This window comes from Oncorhynchus tshawytscha, linkage group LG06 (genome assembly GCF_018296145.1).
Source record: "Oncorhynchus tshawytscha isolate Ot180627B linkage group LG06, Otsh_v2.0, whole genome shotgun sequence".
NCBI classification, from domain to species: Eukaryota; Metazoa; Chordata; class Actinopteri; order Salmoniformes; family Salmonidae; genus Oncorhynchus; species Oncorhynchus tshawytscha.
Genome location: NC_056434.1, coordinates 14810096 through 14823270, shown reverse-complemented (window position 1 = coordinate 14823270; position 13175 = coordinate 14810096). Strand labels below are relative to the sequence as shown.

Genomic DNA, 13175 nt, shown 5'->3' with positions numbered 1-13175 from the left:
CCCTGTACAAATCTCCCACTTTTCCACCACCAAAGCACCCCCAGACCAACATATTGCCTCCACCATGCTTGACAGATGGTGCTCCAGCCTCCTTTCATTTTTTTCTGCTTCTCACGAATGTTGTTCTTTGTGATCCGAACACCTCAAACTTAGATTAGTCTGTCCATAACACTTTTTTCCCCAATCTTCCTCTGTCCCGTGTCTGTTCTTTTGCCCATCAGAATCTTTTCTTTTTATTGGCCAGTCTGAGATATGCCTTTTTCTTTGCAACTCTGCCTAGAAGGCCAGCATCCTGGAGTCCCCTCTTCACTGTTGATGTTGAGACTGGTGTTTTGCGGGTACAATTAAATGAGGCTGCCAGTTGAGGACTTGTGAGGCATCTGTTTATCAAACTAGACACCAATGTACTTGTCCTCTTGCTCAGTTGTGCACCGGGGCCTCCCACTTCTCTTTCTATTCATTCTGGTTAGGGCCAGTTTGTGCTGTTCTGTGAAGGGAGTAGTACACAGTGTTGTACGAGATCTTCAATATCTTGGCAATTTCTCACATTCTTGTTTCTCAGAACAAGAATAGACTGACAAGTTTCATTTCGAGCCTGTAATCGAACCCACAAATGCTGATGCTCCAGATACTCAACTAGTCTAAAGGCCCGTTTTATTTCTTCTTTAAATCAGAACAACAGTTTTCAACTGGCTAAACAAAATTGCAAAAGGGTTTTCTAATGATTAATTAGCCTTTAAAAATGATCAACTTTGATTAGCTAACACAACGTGCCATTGGAACACAGGAGTGATGGTAAATGGGCTTCTGTACACATATTCCATTAAAAATCTGCTGTTTCCAGCTACAATAGTCATTTACAACATTAACTATGTCTACACTGCATTTCTGATCAATTTGAAGTTATTTTAAATGGGGGGGGAAAAGTGTTTATCTTTCAAAAACAAGGACATTTAAGTGACCCCAAACTTTTGAACGGTAGTGTACATCTAATCTCAGACATCCCAATTCCTCAACACTGAGTCAAGTCACAGTAAATCTGTATGTTGACCCATCTCACTAAATTGGTAAATTAGCATCGCTGGCCTAGCTGCTAACACCCCGATGACTCTCAACCAAGTCCTGAGGACTTTGATTTTCTCTGTAAAAGATCTGCATACCTTCAAGACAAAAGTGTGCATGATTAACCCACATTCGGAAAGGCAATGATTGAGCCTTTTATAGGGAGACATGTTGTATTGATGACACTGATGGAGGAACATGTCTCCTTATAAAAGGCTCAGTCATGTTGTATTGATGACACTGATGGATGTACAGGAGTAAAGAGACATGTTGTATTGATGACACTGATGGAGGAACATGTCTCCTTATAAAAGGCTCAGTCATGTTGTATTGATGACACTACACTGATGGATGTACAGGAGTAAGGAGACATGTTGTATTGATGACACTGATGGAGGAACATTCGTCCAAATACATAGAGCTATCTGAAACTGAACCGTAAGCATTACCTGAAGTTCAGTCCCAAATGCGATTGTTGTAGTTGATTTTACCATATGGTTTGACAGATGTATTGATAGTCATTTGACCTCTGGAACAACACTGCTCTTCAGATAACCAACATGAAGTTCCTGGCAGAAAGTCAGGGCTGTCAAAGCCACAGAGATCAAACAAATATATCATATGGAAATTCTTTCCGTATGGAAAGCAAGTCATGTGACCTTATGACAAAATATTTCTGGGCTATGTATGCACACAGCATAGTTGACTGCAGTTCTGTTCAGCCCCAGAACTACAGGTGCTTTTGCACAATGATATTTTATTTTCCTATGAAGTGCTCTAAAACTACTACAAAACAACCACCATAATTTAGCCACCACGATGGCAACACTACAACGCAATTAATTTCCCTCTACCTGATACAGAGGTGACTAAAGCCAGATAACTTCTGTAACCACAAACATGCATGATGCCATGCCAATTAAGGGACTGTGTCCTCATGTCCTTAACTCTGTCACAATTAATAAGGAGGGTTGAAGGACCATTGGTTATGATTAGCATGAAGAGTAATGCAAACTGCATTGAGTAGCCTACATTGTCCTCTTGATAACAGTCATTTTCTATAATATTGCTAGATTGCTATCCAATGCTCTGACATGAGTGCAGACAAAGCATTGGGACAAACTGGGGAGAACTCAAAAAAAGGCAGCAACTTTTGAGGACTAATGGACATTTCAATGTCATGTGCACAGAAGGCAGAGAACTTCTATAGGAGACGAATTGACTTAAGTCTGTCATTGTCTGGCTTTGAAAATACAGTATAATGTGTATATACACACAGTATAATGTGTATATACTCTAATGTGCATATACTGTACAAATACAGTACAGTATAATGTGTATATAGTCTATACATATACAGTGTAAGCCATTTCATATTTGAAATAAAATCTCAAAAAGTGAGATGTAACAATAAAAAATAAAAAAACATATTTAAATATTTCCATAAAGACAAAGATTAGATTTAAAACAAGTTTGACTAATCCAGTTGTTGGATATATTTTGAATTCAAATGGAATATCCCAGCCACCATTTCACAATATGACACCTTTGAATACATTCTGTGAATTAATCTTACCAAGAAGGAAAGTAAGCTTGCAGTACTTAATTTCATAGTTCGCATGCATCTGGGAGTAACAAATTGCATCTGTGTGAGGGGTGGCGATAATTTAAGCACATAAAATATGTAAAAGTAATGCAGATAATGCAACTGCAGCACTTAATTTGTTCATATTTGGGAAAAAGCACTTATTTGGTGTCATCAAAATGCCTTTCCTAGTCTCCTCTCACCCTGTGTGGTGGTGCTGTGGTTGTCTCCAGTGATGCTAACTGCTTTGCTAACTGTAGTTCTGCCTTAGCCCAGTTCAGTGGCCTGTCACCACCTATGCATCGACCCCCATCTACAAATGATTAAAGCCTCCTCCAGGAACGCATCACAAACCCTTTTACTAGAGCAACTTCTTGGAAGTTAAAATAAATTAAAACTAGACAAATGTCTGCTGCGATTGGTGAAAAAGGTGCTCAGAGGAGTGGAGATGAGGAACTGAAAAAGGAATTTCACCTTTCCTGTAATTTGCGGTGTTACGGGTATGTTGACAGCATACCGGGTGTCACAATTGTGGAAGTGAACATGTCGTAACTCTACAGAAAAATAAATAAATCATTTTACAGTAGATTGATGTATAAAAACAGAGTGGGTGTTTGAACCCTGCTCTGTACAACATGGCCAACACTATTAGGACCTTAGGGAGCAACCATGGCCATCTTGAACTACACGTTCTTAAAACAGAATGTGGTTTTAAGTTTGACCTTTTAATGTTATATCCATCCTCAGGATGCAAATACTGTACATTTAATAAATACATATACTCAGTACAAACCATCCTTAAAGCTATGAAAGTGCAAATATGTTTTGTATATCAAGGTCTCAAATTCATGTCTGGGTCATGTCTGGCTTCGTTCCTGTTTCCTTTACTCCATATACCCAGTACCTCTGACCCCCCCCATCAACAGGCAGACGTATGCTTGACCCATGTTGTGATTCCCTCCCACCTAGTCCATCACTGCATTTAAATTACACCCAAAAGACGACAGCTTGAATGCCAAGCCTAAATGTATATATCCTTTTCCTCATCAGCCCCATACCAAAGCATGGATGGTAGAGGCTGAAGTAAATATCCTGAAGGTGGTGTTAGTAGTGAGGGGAGATGCCAGAAGAGGGTCAAGCCACTGAAGTGGACACAAGGGAGCCTTTTCTTCTTGTTAAAATGTATCTGATAGTTTCATCTAAATCTCAAAATTGCCCAGTTGAAAGGCGTTCTCTGCCTTCAAGAGGCCAGTGTCATCTTCAATTTGTATTATCTTGGATATGCGCAAACATATTCACAGCCGTTTGCCAACAAGTATTGTTTCTATGCGATGGAGATATTTTGATAAGATGTAAATGTCCTCCCGAGAACCAAGAGTCAAACTTAACGGAAAAAAAAAAAAAAAAAAAAAAAAAAAAAAGTAGGCGAATAACATTGCAGCTTAGAAACAAGAACTTACAATTAATTCCAAACAAAGTCTGCATTTCAGGACATGCATATATGCTAAGCACAAATATTGCTGTAGCGATGCTACCAAAAAATACAACAAAAAAATTGCACATTTTGAAGCTAACAGATGTAATTAATGTCAATGCGATTATGGTGGCCTTATCTATTTGAAACCAAGGAACTGGTCTCATCGTTATATTATTCTTCTAATCATTATTGGGTTTGAGTTCATGGAATCTAAACATCTTGTTTCCAAGGCAGGGTGAGATTTTATATGAAAAAAACATTCATTCACAGAACAAAAAAAACTCAAATGAAAAAATATTAAATTCAGGGCAGATACTGCTTAGTTGTAGACAGACTAAAGTTGCAAGTGTGCAAATTTGTGTTGTATCAAATGAAGTGCCGTTGTCTATGATGGCACTACATCCACATTTGCAAATCAGTGGCTTTTTCAGTTACTTCGATACTCCTAGCCCTTCTATCACAAATCCCTCTTTGTAAGAAACCTAGAACGGTCTCTTGCCATTTTAAGCAAGGAGAGAGGTGCCGCCTCTCTCTCTCCACGTTTTGCAATCAAGTTAAAATTCTCTTAGTGGCGTCAATCAGATTTTGCAAATGTAGATGTAGGTAGGGTATACCAGACAGTTTGGAGGACCTGGTTGTGTGTCTCAAAATGACAGTGGAACGGTTCTAACGGTTCTAACGTTCAGAGGACGAAGGGTTTCCCAAGGCTCTATGTGGTTGACTGATCAGTTAGTTGTAGCTGTGGTGGTAATACCAGACTCCAGTTGTGTGGCTAGGAGCACAGGGGGACCACGCCGTTGGTCTTTCGGTCAGTGCCCCCAGCGATGGAGAGGTCTGCAGACAGGCTGAGGGACGAGGTCTTGCTGGTAAGGCAGGACAAACCACAGCTGGCCACACTGCCGTCCTGCAGCACACCACTGGGACCGTTACAGCCCTCACTGCAGAGAATGAAAGGTCGGAGAGAGATAGGAAGAAACAATGAATCAAACATTTTGTATTATTCTACATACATTTTTAAAAATGTTTTTAATCTACATGAATTACATAATGACTTGTTAGTTAAGCCATTGACATTGAGAACAGTGCAAGTAGCATCTCACTGGTGGTGAATTCATGATTTTGTCACCTGAACCACATTGTTTCGTTGATCACAAGAGAAGCTTTGGTGAAACGCAGATCGCACTTTTTTTTCAAGCATTCCTTCCTTTGTGCAACCATATACACCCAATAGTATGTGGACACCCCTTCAAGTTAGTGGATTTGGCTAGTTCAGCCACACCCATTGCCGACAGTTGTTTGAAATCGTGCACAGCCATGCAATCTCCATAGACAAATACTGGCAGTAGAATAGTCTTACTGAAGAGCTCAGTACCTTTCAACGTGGCACCGTCATAGGATGTCACCTTTCCAAAAAGTCAGTTTGTCAAATTTCTGTCAGTTTGTCAAATTCCAGCCAGCTTGACGTGTAAATATTTGTATGAACATAAGATTCAACAACTCAAAATCAATAGTCAGTGCAGCTGGTGGCCACACCAGATACTAAGTACTACAGAGCATCTCCTCCTCATGGACTGCACCAATTTGCCAGTTCTTGCTGTGAGATGTTACCAATTTGCCAGTTCTTGCTGTGAGATGTTACCCCACACTTCCACCAAGGCACCTGCAATTTCCCCGACATTCTGAATGGATGGACCTAGCCCTCACCCTCCAATCCAACAGGTCCCAGACGTGCTCAATGGGATTGCGATCCAGGCTCTTCGCTGGCCATGGCAGAACACTGACATTCCTGTCCTGCAGGAAATCACGCACAGAACGAGCAGTATGGCTGGTGGCATTGTCATGCTGGAGGGTCATGTCAGGATGAGCCTGCAGGAAGGGTACCACATGAGGGAGGAGGATGTTTCACATGTAACTCACAGAGTTGAGATGGACTGAGCTTGTTGTCATTGCAGGCAGATGATGATGTGACACACCATGACGGACCCTGTAACGCTCATTCCTTCGACGATAAACACGAATCCGACCATCACCTCTGGTGAGACAAAACCGTGACTTGTCAGTGAAGAGCCCTTTTTGCCAGTCCTGTCTAGTCCAGCGACGGTGGGTGTGTGCCCATAGGTGACGTTGTTGCCGGTGATGTCCGGTGAGGACCTGCCTCTCTCTCTCAGCCCATTAAGGACAGTCTGAGCACGGATGGAGGGATTGTGCGTTCCTGGTGTAACTTGGGCAGTTGTTGTTGCCATCCTGTACCTGTCCCGCAGGTGTGATGTTCGGATGTACCGATCCTGTGCAGGTGTTACACGTGGTCTGCCACTGCGAGGACGATCAGCTGTCTGTCCTGTCTCCCTGTAGCGCTGTCTTAGGCGTCTCACAGTACGGACATTGCAATTTATTGCCCTGGCCACATCTGCAGTCCTCATGCCTCCTTGCAGCATGCCTAAGGCACATTCACACAGATGAGCAGGGACCCTGGGCATCTTTCTTTTGGTGTTTTCCAGAGTCAGTAGAAAGGCCTCTTTAGTGTCCTAAGTTTTCATAACTGTGACCTTAATTTCCTACCGTCTGTAAGCTGTTAGTGTCTTAACGACTGTTCCACAGGTGCATGTTCATTAATTGCTTATGGTTCATTGAACAAGCATTGGAAACAGTATTTAAACCTTTCACAATGAAGATCTGTGAAGTAATTTGGATTTTTACAAATGATCTTTTTGAAAGACAGGGTCCTGAAAAAGGGACGTTTCTTTGCTTGCCGAGTTTACTTTTGGTAATGTAGCGTATTTTACAGCATCAAATGGCAGTAGTTTGTAACTTCTTATATTTAAAAAGCCATTTCAAAACAATGTGAGAAAATGTGGGTAATTTCTAAGACAGCATTTCTTATCTTAGATATTTTGTTTAAGGGAGAATTCTGGAGCAAATTTAACGGTTCCTTATGGCACAGCAGTTGAGATGAACAAACTACTCTTGCTGTGTGCCGTTTACCTGAGGACCAACGAGTGCTCCGCTCTCTGCCCGTTCTCAGTGGGCTTCAGCTTATACGCCCCACTCCCATCATGACTCACAAGGTGCTCCTGCAAGGGGACAATGGCACCACTGTCAGTTCACCACAATAGTGACTGGGAGACGATGCTTGTACATTTGAGAGTGTACATCAATATTGTCTCAGAAGAAAAGCTTTCAAGCTGCACTTGTTGGGCTCGTTTGTGTTTCACTCTTTCAAATTTTATAAGTGGGATAGCAGTAGCAGTGACATTAGCCCAGGGCTCCTTCAGCCCTGCCCGTGTTCACATTGCCGTTTTAGAGATCAAAGCAGGCTGTGTGTGTGTGTGTGTGTGTGTGTGTGTGTGCACGCGCGCGCATATATATATATATTTCTCCCTCTCCATTTGTCCATCTCTGTGCCGCTCTGTCTCTCTCACCAGGGCTATCTGGCGGGTCCTCTTGCCGATCTCCCTCTCCACATGGTGGAGCTCCAGGCTCAGCTGTTGGCTGGAGATGTTCCCTGACGACCACTCCTCCGGGCTGGGATGGTCCGCCTGGGCAGTCTGCTTGTTGATCTGCTGATTGACCTGCTGGAGCTCCATCGTCAGCTGCTCCCTCTCCTTGACTGGCCGTTCACTGAGGTGGGCCTGAGGGGGCTGGCTGTACCCGGCAGCACCCCACCCTGCAGGGGGACAACAAGAGCCAGTCAGACTCTGCGAAATGCAGCGAACAGAGCAAAACCCAAAAGGTGTGCGAGTTCTCGCTGTACCTGTTGCAGCGCCGTGTTTGGGGCCATTGGTCCCCTGTGAGAGGGTCATGGCCTGCCCCGGCCCGGCAGTCAAGTAGCCCGTCTTGGGGGTGCGGGAGATCACCCCGAAGCGTGACACGGTGGGCAGAGAGCCGAAGGGGATGATAGGGTCGTCATCTCTGGCCTCAGCAGCCCTGCGCCTGCCTTCCACACCTTTCCCCTCAGCATTCTACAACACCCATAGAGGCCACAACCAGTGGAATTAGTTATATAATGTTGCATAGAGAAACTACCAGACCCACTCAAGTGAAAACTGTAGTTGAAGGAGTATTTGTTGAGTTTAACCGTGTTCTCAATAAATCTCAGCACTTCTATTGGCTTCTGGTGACCTTTGATTAGTACATAAGGTGCAAGTAACCTTTAATCAGTCAACATGGTGTAAAAGGAAAAAAAAGCTATAGAATAGTTAACATCTGTCAAAGAAGAAAAAATGCAAACAGATGTTTGACCTATTGCAAGACAATGAGCTTTGGAAAATGTTTTGCGCTTTAGATAGATTTGGTATGTTAAAAAGCAGTCAAGCTTTACAAACAAACAGGACATTGAATGGGATTAGATAATTAATGACACTCACCATCCTCTCCATACTGTCTCTGGACTTCCCCTCCTTGCTGCCAATGTAGGAGCCGATAGTGTCACATGACCAAGGAGAGTACTGGCTCGCGTAGTCTGGCTCGCGGTACTTTGAAAACGCTTGTGAGTTTTCCAAGTACTGCTGTTGCTGTGACGAACACAGTATTTTTAAATCAACCTATTCTTTGAAGTAACTAACTGCGGTGACAGCACCTGGGGCTACCACTGAATATAACCACAGACACCAGCCGAGAGTTCCCTCTTACCTCCTGTGTGTAGTTGGACTCGTAGTGGTGTGGCAGAGTAGGTGAGGGGGCGAAGGGTGGAGGAGTGACCTGCTTCCCGTCTTCCAGCTGGGCCATGATCTCCTGGCGTCGGCGGTGCAAGTAGTCCAGACTGGGAGTGGGCTGGGGCCGGCTGTAAGACTCCTGTACAACAGGACATCTTTACTGTAGTGCACTTTTGCAGTGATGGAAGTACATTTTTGAAGTGGATTTATCCTGAACACTTATTGTGATTAGCTGAATAAGGTAATTTACTCAATCTGAGTAAGGCTGATGACTGAACTACTAAAAAGTAATTGCATAAGTGGCATAGTAATGTATACTGTCCTTTAGCAGAGCCTCGTACTGCAGACCTGTTCTTACCCTGGGGGTGTAGGGCCTCATGTGGCTGGGGTGGGGGCCAGAGGGGTGGTAACCCTCAGGAAGGTATCTTTCTCTGGAGGCCTCGTCCGCAGGCATGGAGGGGTCCTCCCGGTGGGGATAGGACTGTGGTGGTGGAGGGGGGTAGGCGGGGTGTCGACGGCCGTCATAATGTGGAGGAGGCGCAAACCCTTGGGGGTTGGCATTGGAGAAGTGGGAACTCGAGAGCTGAGGGGGAGGGGGACACTGGCGCTCCTGGGGGTAGGTGCCGGGGTAGGGGGCAAGGCCGGGTCGTTGGTGGGAGGGGGGTTTCGGACGTAGCGAGCCTGGGGTGGGTACTGAGAGGGCTGGTAGGGGTAGGGGGGGTTACCTGACAGGACACAGAATAGTGACAACATGATTGGTGTTAGATAAGCACAATGAAACCACACGACTGGGAGATATACAAGTCCAATTGCTCCCAGAGAGAAACAGTTTTTAAATCAGCTGATGAGTCATAAGCCCGAGATACATAGATCTACACAAAAAAAAAGAAGGAAATCACAACAAAAAAGTATAGTTTGTGCTGCCTTACCTGGGGCGTTCTGGGAGGCCTCATACTGCAGGGCTGATGGAGGTGCCCTGGGCTCAGGGGGGTAGAAGAGTTCTCCCTGCTGAGGGGGGTACATGGAGGGCCTCCTGGGCATCTGCTTGTGCATGGCCAGGTGGTCCACTGCCATCCTGGGATGGGCCATGGCCCGATTGGGCACCGGGTCCAGTCTGAGAAAGACAAAGGATTTCAGTGTGTGTGTGTGTGTGTGTGAGACAGATGCTGTGTATGTCCGATACTGTGTATGTCCATCTACTCACAAGTCTGGAGGAGAGCTGGGGGCACTTAGGCTTCCCTGGGACTTCCGCATCATGGGCTCGTAGGAGGGGTCGGCACCGCGGGAGATGAGCTGGGGCAGGGCGGAGCCTGTGACCGACGCCACCATGCCATTCGTCAAGCCCTTGTGTGCCAGCCCCTCCAGCATCCCCACCTCCTCGGGCAATAGGCCAACCTCGTTCAGCTGCGTCAGGGATAAGCTGAGGGGCCGGCGGGCAGCGAGCCGCTTGTTCATCTTGCGGTACCTTCAGAAAGAAGGAGAAAGACATGGTTAGTGAAAGAGGTTTCAACACCTGTGTCTGGCCTAATGATTGCTGTCACACTAGCAGTGCTGAATTGAACTTTCCACCAAACATCAATACATCATTTACCGTTAAGTAAAATGTGGATTCTGTCCAATGATCCCCCATTGGGAGTGTCTCAGGATGTAGAGTTGTACTCACTTTTCTAGCTCGTCCTGAGAGTGGGCGAAGGTGCAGCTGGTTCCTCGAGGACAGCCCCCCTTCTGCTTCATGTCCCGACACATGTACGTCTTGTATTTACTGTGCTGGGGTGGCTGGGGAGGGGGAAATGTTAAAATTGACAAACCAAAATATATGTTGTTATTGTTATGGTCATAAACCAACAGACAACCATAGACTGCCATTACTAGTATCATTCCAGAGTCAAACATGGGTCGTGTTCATCAGGCAGAAAAATGACGTATCATGCCCTAATGAACATGACCCTGGCATTACCTAGAATTTCAGACCTGTTCTATTGATTTAGATCTTATTTTGAGGTATGGGTTTCTAGATTCAGACCTGTTGTGGGTCGCTCCCCTTCTTGCTGTGGTTCTGGATGAAGTCCACCAGGCCGTGTACCACAGTCTTCACTGCCACCAAGCCCGTGTCCAGCAGCTCCCACGTGGGGGGAGGGGAGTCTAAGATGGAGGACAAGACAGGTATTTTTCAGTTAGATGCGTTATACCTGGAGAGCACTAACAGGCACTATGTTGCTTACATTTTAAAAAAGCATTTCAATTTGGGTTTCTTTTACTGAGCTGAAAAGGTATACAACTTACTCCACATTTTTAAAGTGAGAGTGTTGATGGCTTCTCACACGGCTGAGCCGAATCAAGCCAAATAAAGCTGTACTGAGCTGACAATAAAATAGAGCCAGCACAGTTCGGTCCGGGTCGGCACAATACTGTAAAAAGGGTAGTGGTGCGATGTAAAATGGAGCAACCTGGACTTGGGTCGATGTTGGCTAGCAGCTCCAGGTGTGGTCGCAGGCGGTTCAGGTTGGCCGGGTCACCTGTCCTCTGCAGGGCGATGGTCAGCTCCTGAACACTCTGAGCAAACGACGCTGGCGTCTGCAACTGACACACACACACACAAAATCCCTGTTCAATTTACAGCAACACCACCATGGCTAGGACAACAGTCATGTTATAGCCAAATGTGGTCCATCACATAAAAACACACACTTCCTACCCACCTTGTCAATGATGGACTGCATGTGGGACTTGTGCGACTGGTCCCCGTAGAGCAGGGAAGACCACTGGTCAGGGGCGATGCGGAGGCCCCCCTCCATTGCGATCTGGACGATCTGGGAGTCGTGTTCGCGCCGCAGCGCCTCGTACGTCCAGAAGTCCTCCTTCAACTGCATCAGGGACGAGTCCTCGTCACGCTTGGTCACCTGAATACACGGGATGACAGAGGACAAAATCAGGGCAGATACATCTGAGTTGTGCTTATTAGACTGACTACACGGATAGGAAGAAAATGCACTGAAAGGGACTGGGAGGACTTACCTCCCATTTTCATTTTCTGTTCAAATGTTTTAAAACCTTTTCAGTTGTGTGCCCTAAAGCAGTAGTCTCTAAAGGAGCTGCACCGCATGGCCTATGCTGGTCTTAGAATCATGTAATAAGAATTAACAATTTGGTGGGTTCTTATATTTGTTCATTAATACGCATGTGTGAATGTAACTTTTTTTTTTTGCATATCACAACTCTCTCCGAGACACCGTCAATCAGATCACGAACATGTGTATGTTTGCATGGGTGTAAAGTACCAGTCAAAGGTTTGGACACACATTCTCATTCAAGGGTTTCTTTATTTTTACTATTTTCTACATTGTAGAATAATAGTGAAGCCATCAAAACTATGAAATAACACATATGGAATCATGTAGTAACCAAAAAAGTATTAACCTCTCTAGGGTATGTGGGACTAGCGTCCCACCTGGCCAACATCCAGTGAGGTTGCAGAGCGCCAAATTCAAATACAGAAATACTCATTATAAAAATTCTGAAAAGATACAACTATTTTACATAGGTTTAAAGATGAACTTCTTGTGAATCCAACCACGGTGTCAGATTTAAAAAATGCTTTACAGCGAAAGCATACCTTACAATTATTTGAGAACATAGCCCAGCAGAAAAATCATTACAAACAGTAACCAGCCAAGTAGAAGAGTTACACAAGTCAGAAATAGAGAGATAATTAATCACTTACCTTTGATGATCTTCATATGTTTGCACTCAGAAGACATTCATTTATTCAGTAAATGTTCCTTTTGTTCGATAAAGTCTCTTTATATCCGAAAACCTCGGTTTTGTTTGCGCGTTTTCTTCAGTAATCCACAGGCTCAAACGCAGTCACAACATGCAGACAAAGAAAATGCAAATTGTATCTGTGAAGTTCATAGAAACATGTCAAACGATGTTTATATTCAAACCTCAGGTTGTTTTTAGCCTAAATAAATCGATAATATTTCAACTGGACAATAACGTCGTCAATATAAAAGGTAAACAAGAAAGGCATTCTCTCGGTCGCATGCATGAAAAAGCTCTGTGACACAGCAGGGTCCACTCATTGACTGCTCTTACTCCCTAATTTTTCAGAATAGAAGCCTGAAACAATTTCTAAAGACTGTTAACATCTAGTGGAAGGCATAGGAACTGCAATTTGAGTCCTAAGTCGATGGATACTGTAATGGCATTGAATCGGAAACTACAAAAAAAAGAAAATCCTACTTCCTGAATGGATTTTTCTCAGGTTTTCTCATGCTAAATCAGTTCTGTTATTCTCACAGACATTATTTTAACAGTTTTGGAAACTTTAGAGCGTTTTCTATCCAAATCTACCAATTATATGCATATCCTATCTTCTGGGCCTGAGTAGAAGGCAGTT

The 13175-nt window shown here is 44.3% G+C and overlaps 1 protein-coding gene across 1 annotated transcript in view; it reads right to left on the bottom strand.

Moving 5' to 3' along the window:
* Window positions 1–886: 886 nt before the first annotated feature.
* The window catches only part of LOC112252081 (roquin-1), a 30293-nt gene continuing 18004 nt past the window's right edge, over window positions 887–13175 (bottom strand). The window contains exons 6-18 of the mRNA XM_042323687.1: window positions 11476–11676; window positions 11224–11356; window positions 10800–10918; window positions 10440–10552; window positions 9981–10241; window positions 9706–9890; window positions 9161–9501; window positions 8754–8915; window positions 8489–8635; window positions 7876–8083; window positions 7544–7788; window positions 7107–7195; window positions 887–5062 (exon numbers count right to left, since the gene is read on the bottom strand). Of these exons, the coding sequence (XP_042179621.1) occupies window positions 4897–5062; window positions 7107–7195; window positions 7544–7788; window positions 7876–8083; window positions 8489–8635; window positions 8754–8915; window positions 9161–9501; window positions 9706–9890; window positions 9981–10241; window positions 10440–10552; window positions 10800–10918; window positions 11224–11356; window positions 11476–11676 (2370 nt within the window). The 3' untranslated portion in view covers window positions 887–4896. The remainder of the gene's footprint in view (window positions 5063–7106; window positions 7196–7543; window positions 7789–7875; window positions 8084–8488; window positions 8636–8753; window positions 8916–9160; window positions 9502–9705; window positions 9891–9980; window positions 10242–10439; window positions 10553–10799; window positions 10919–11223; window positions 11357–11475; window positions 11677–13175) is intronic.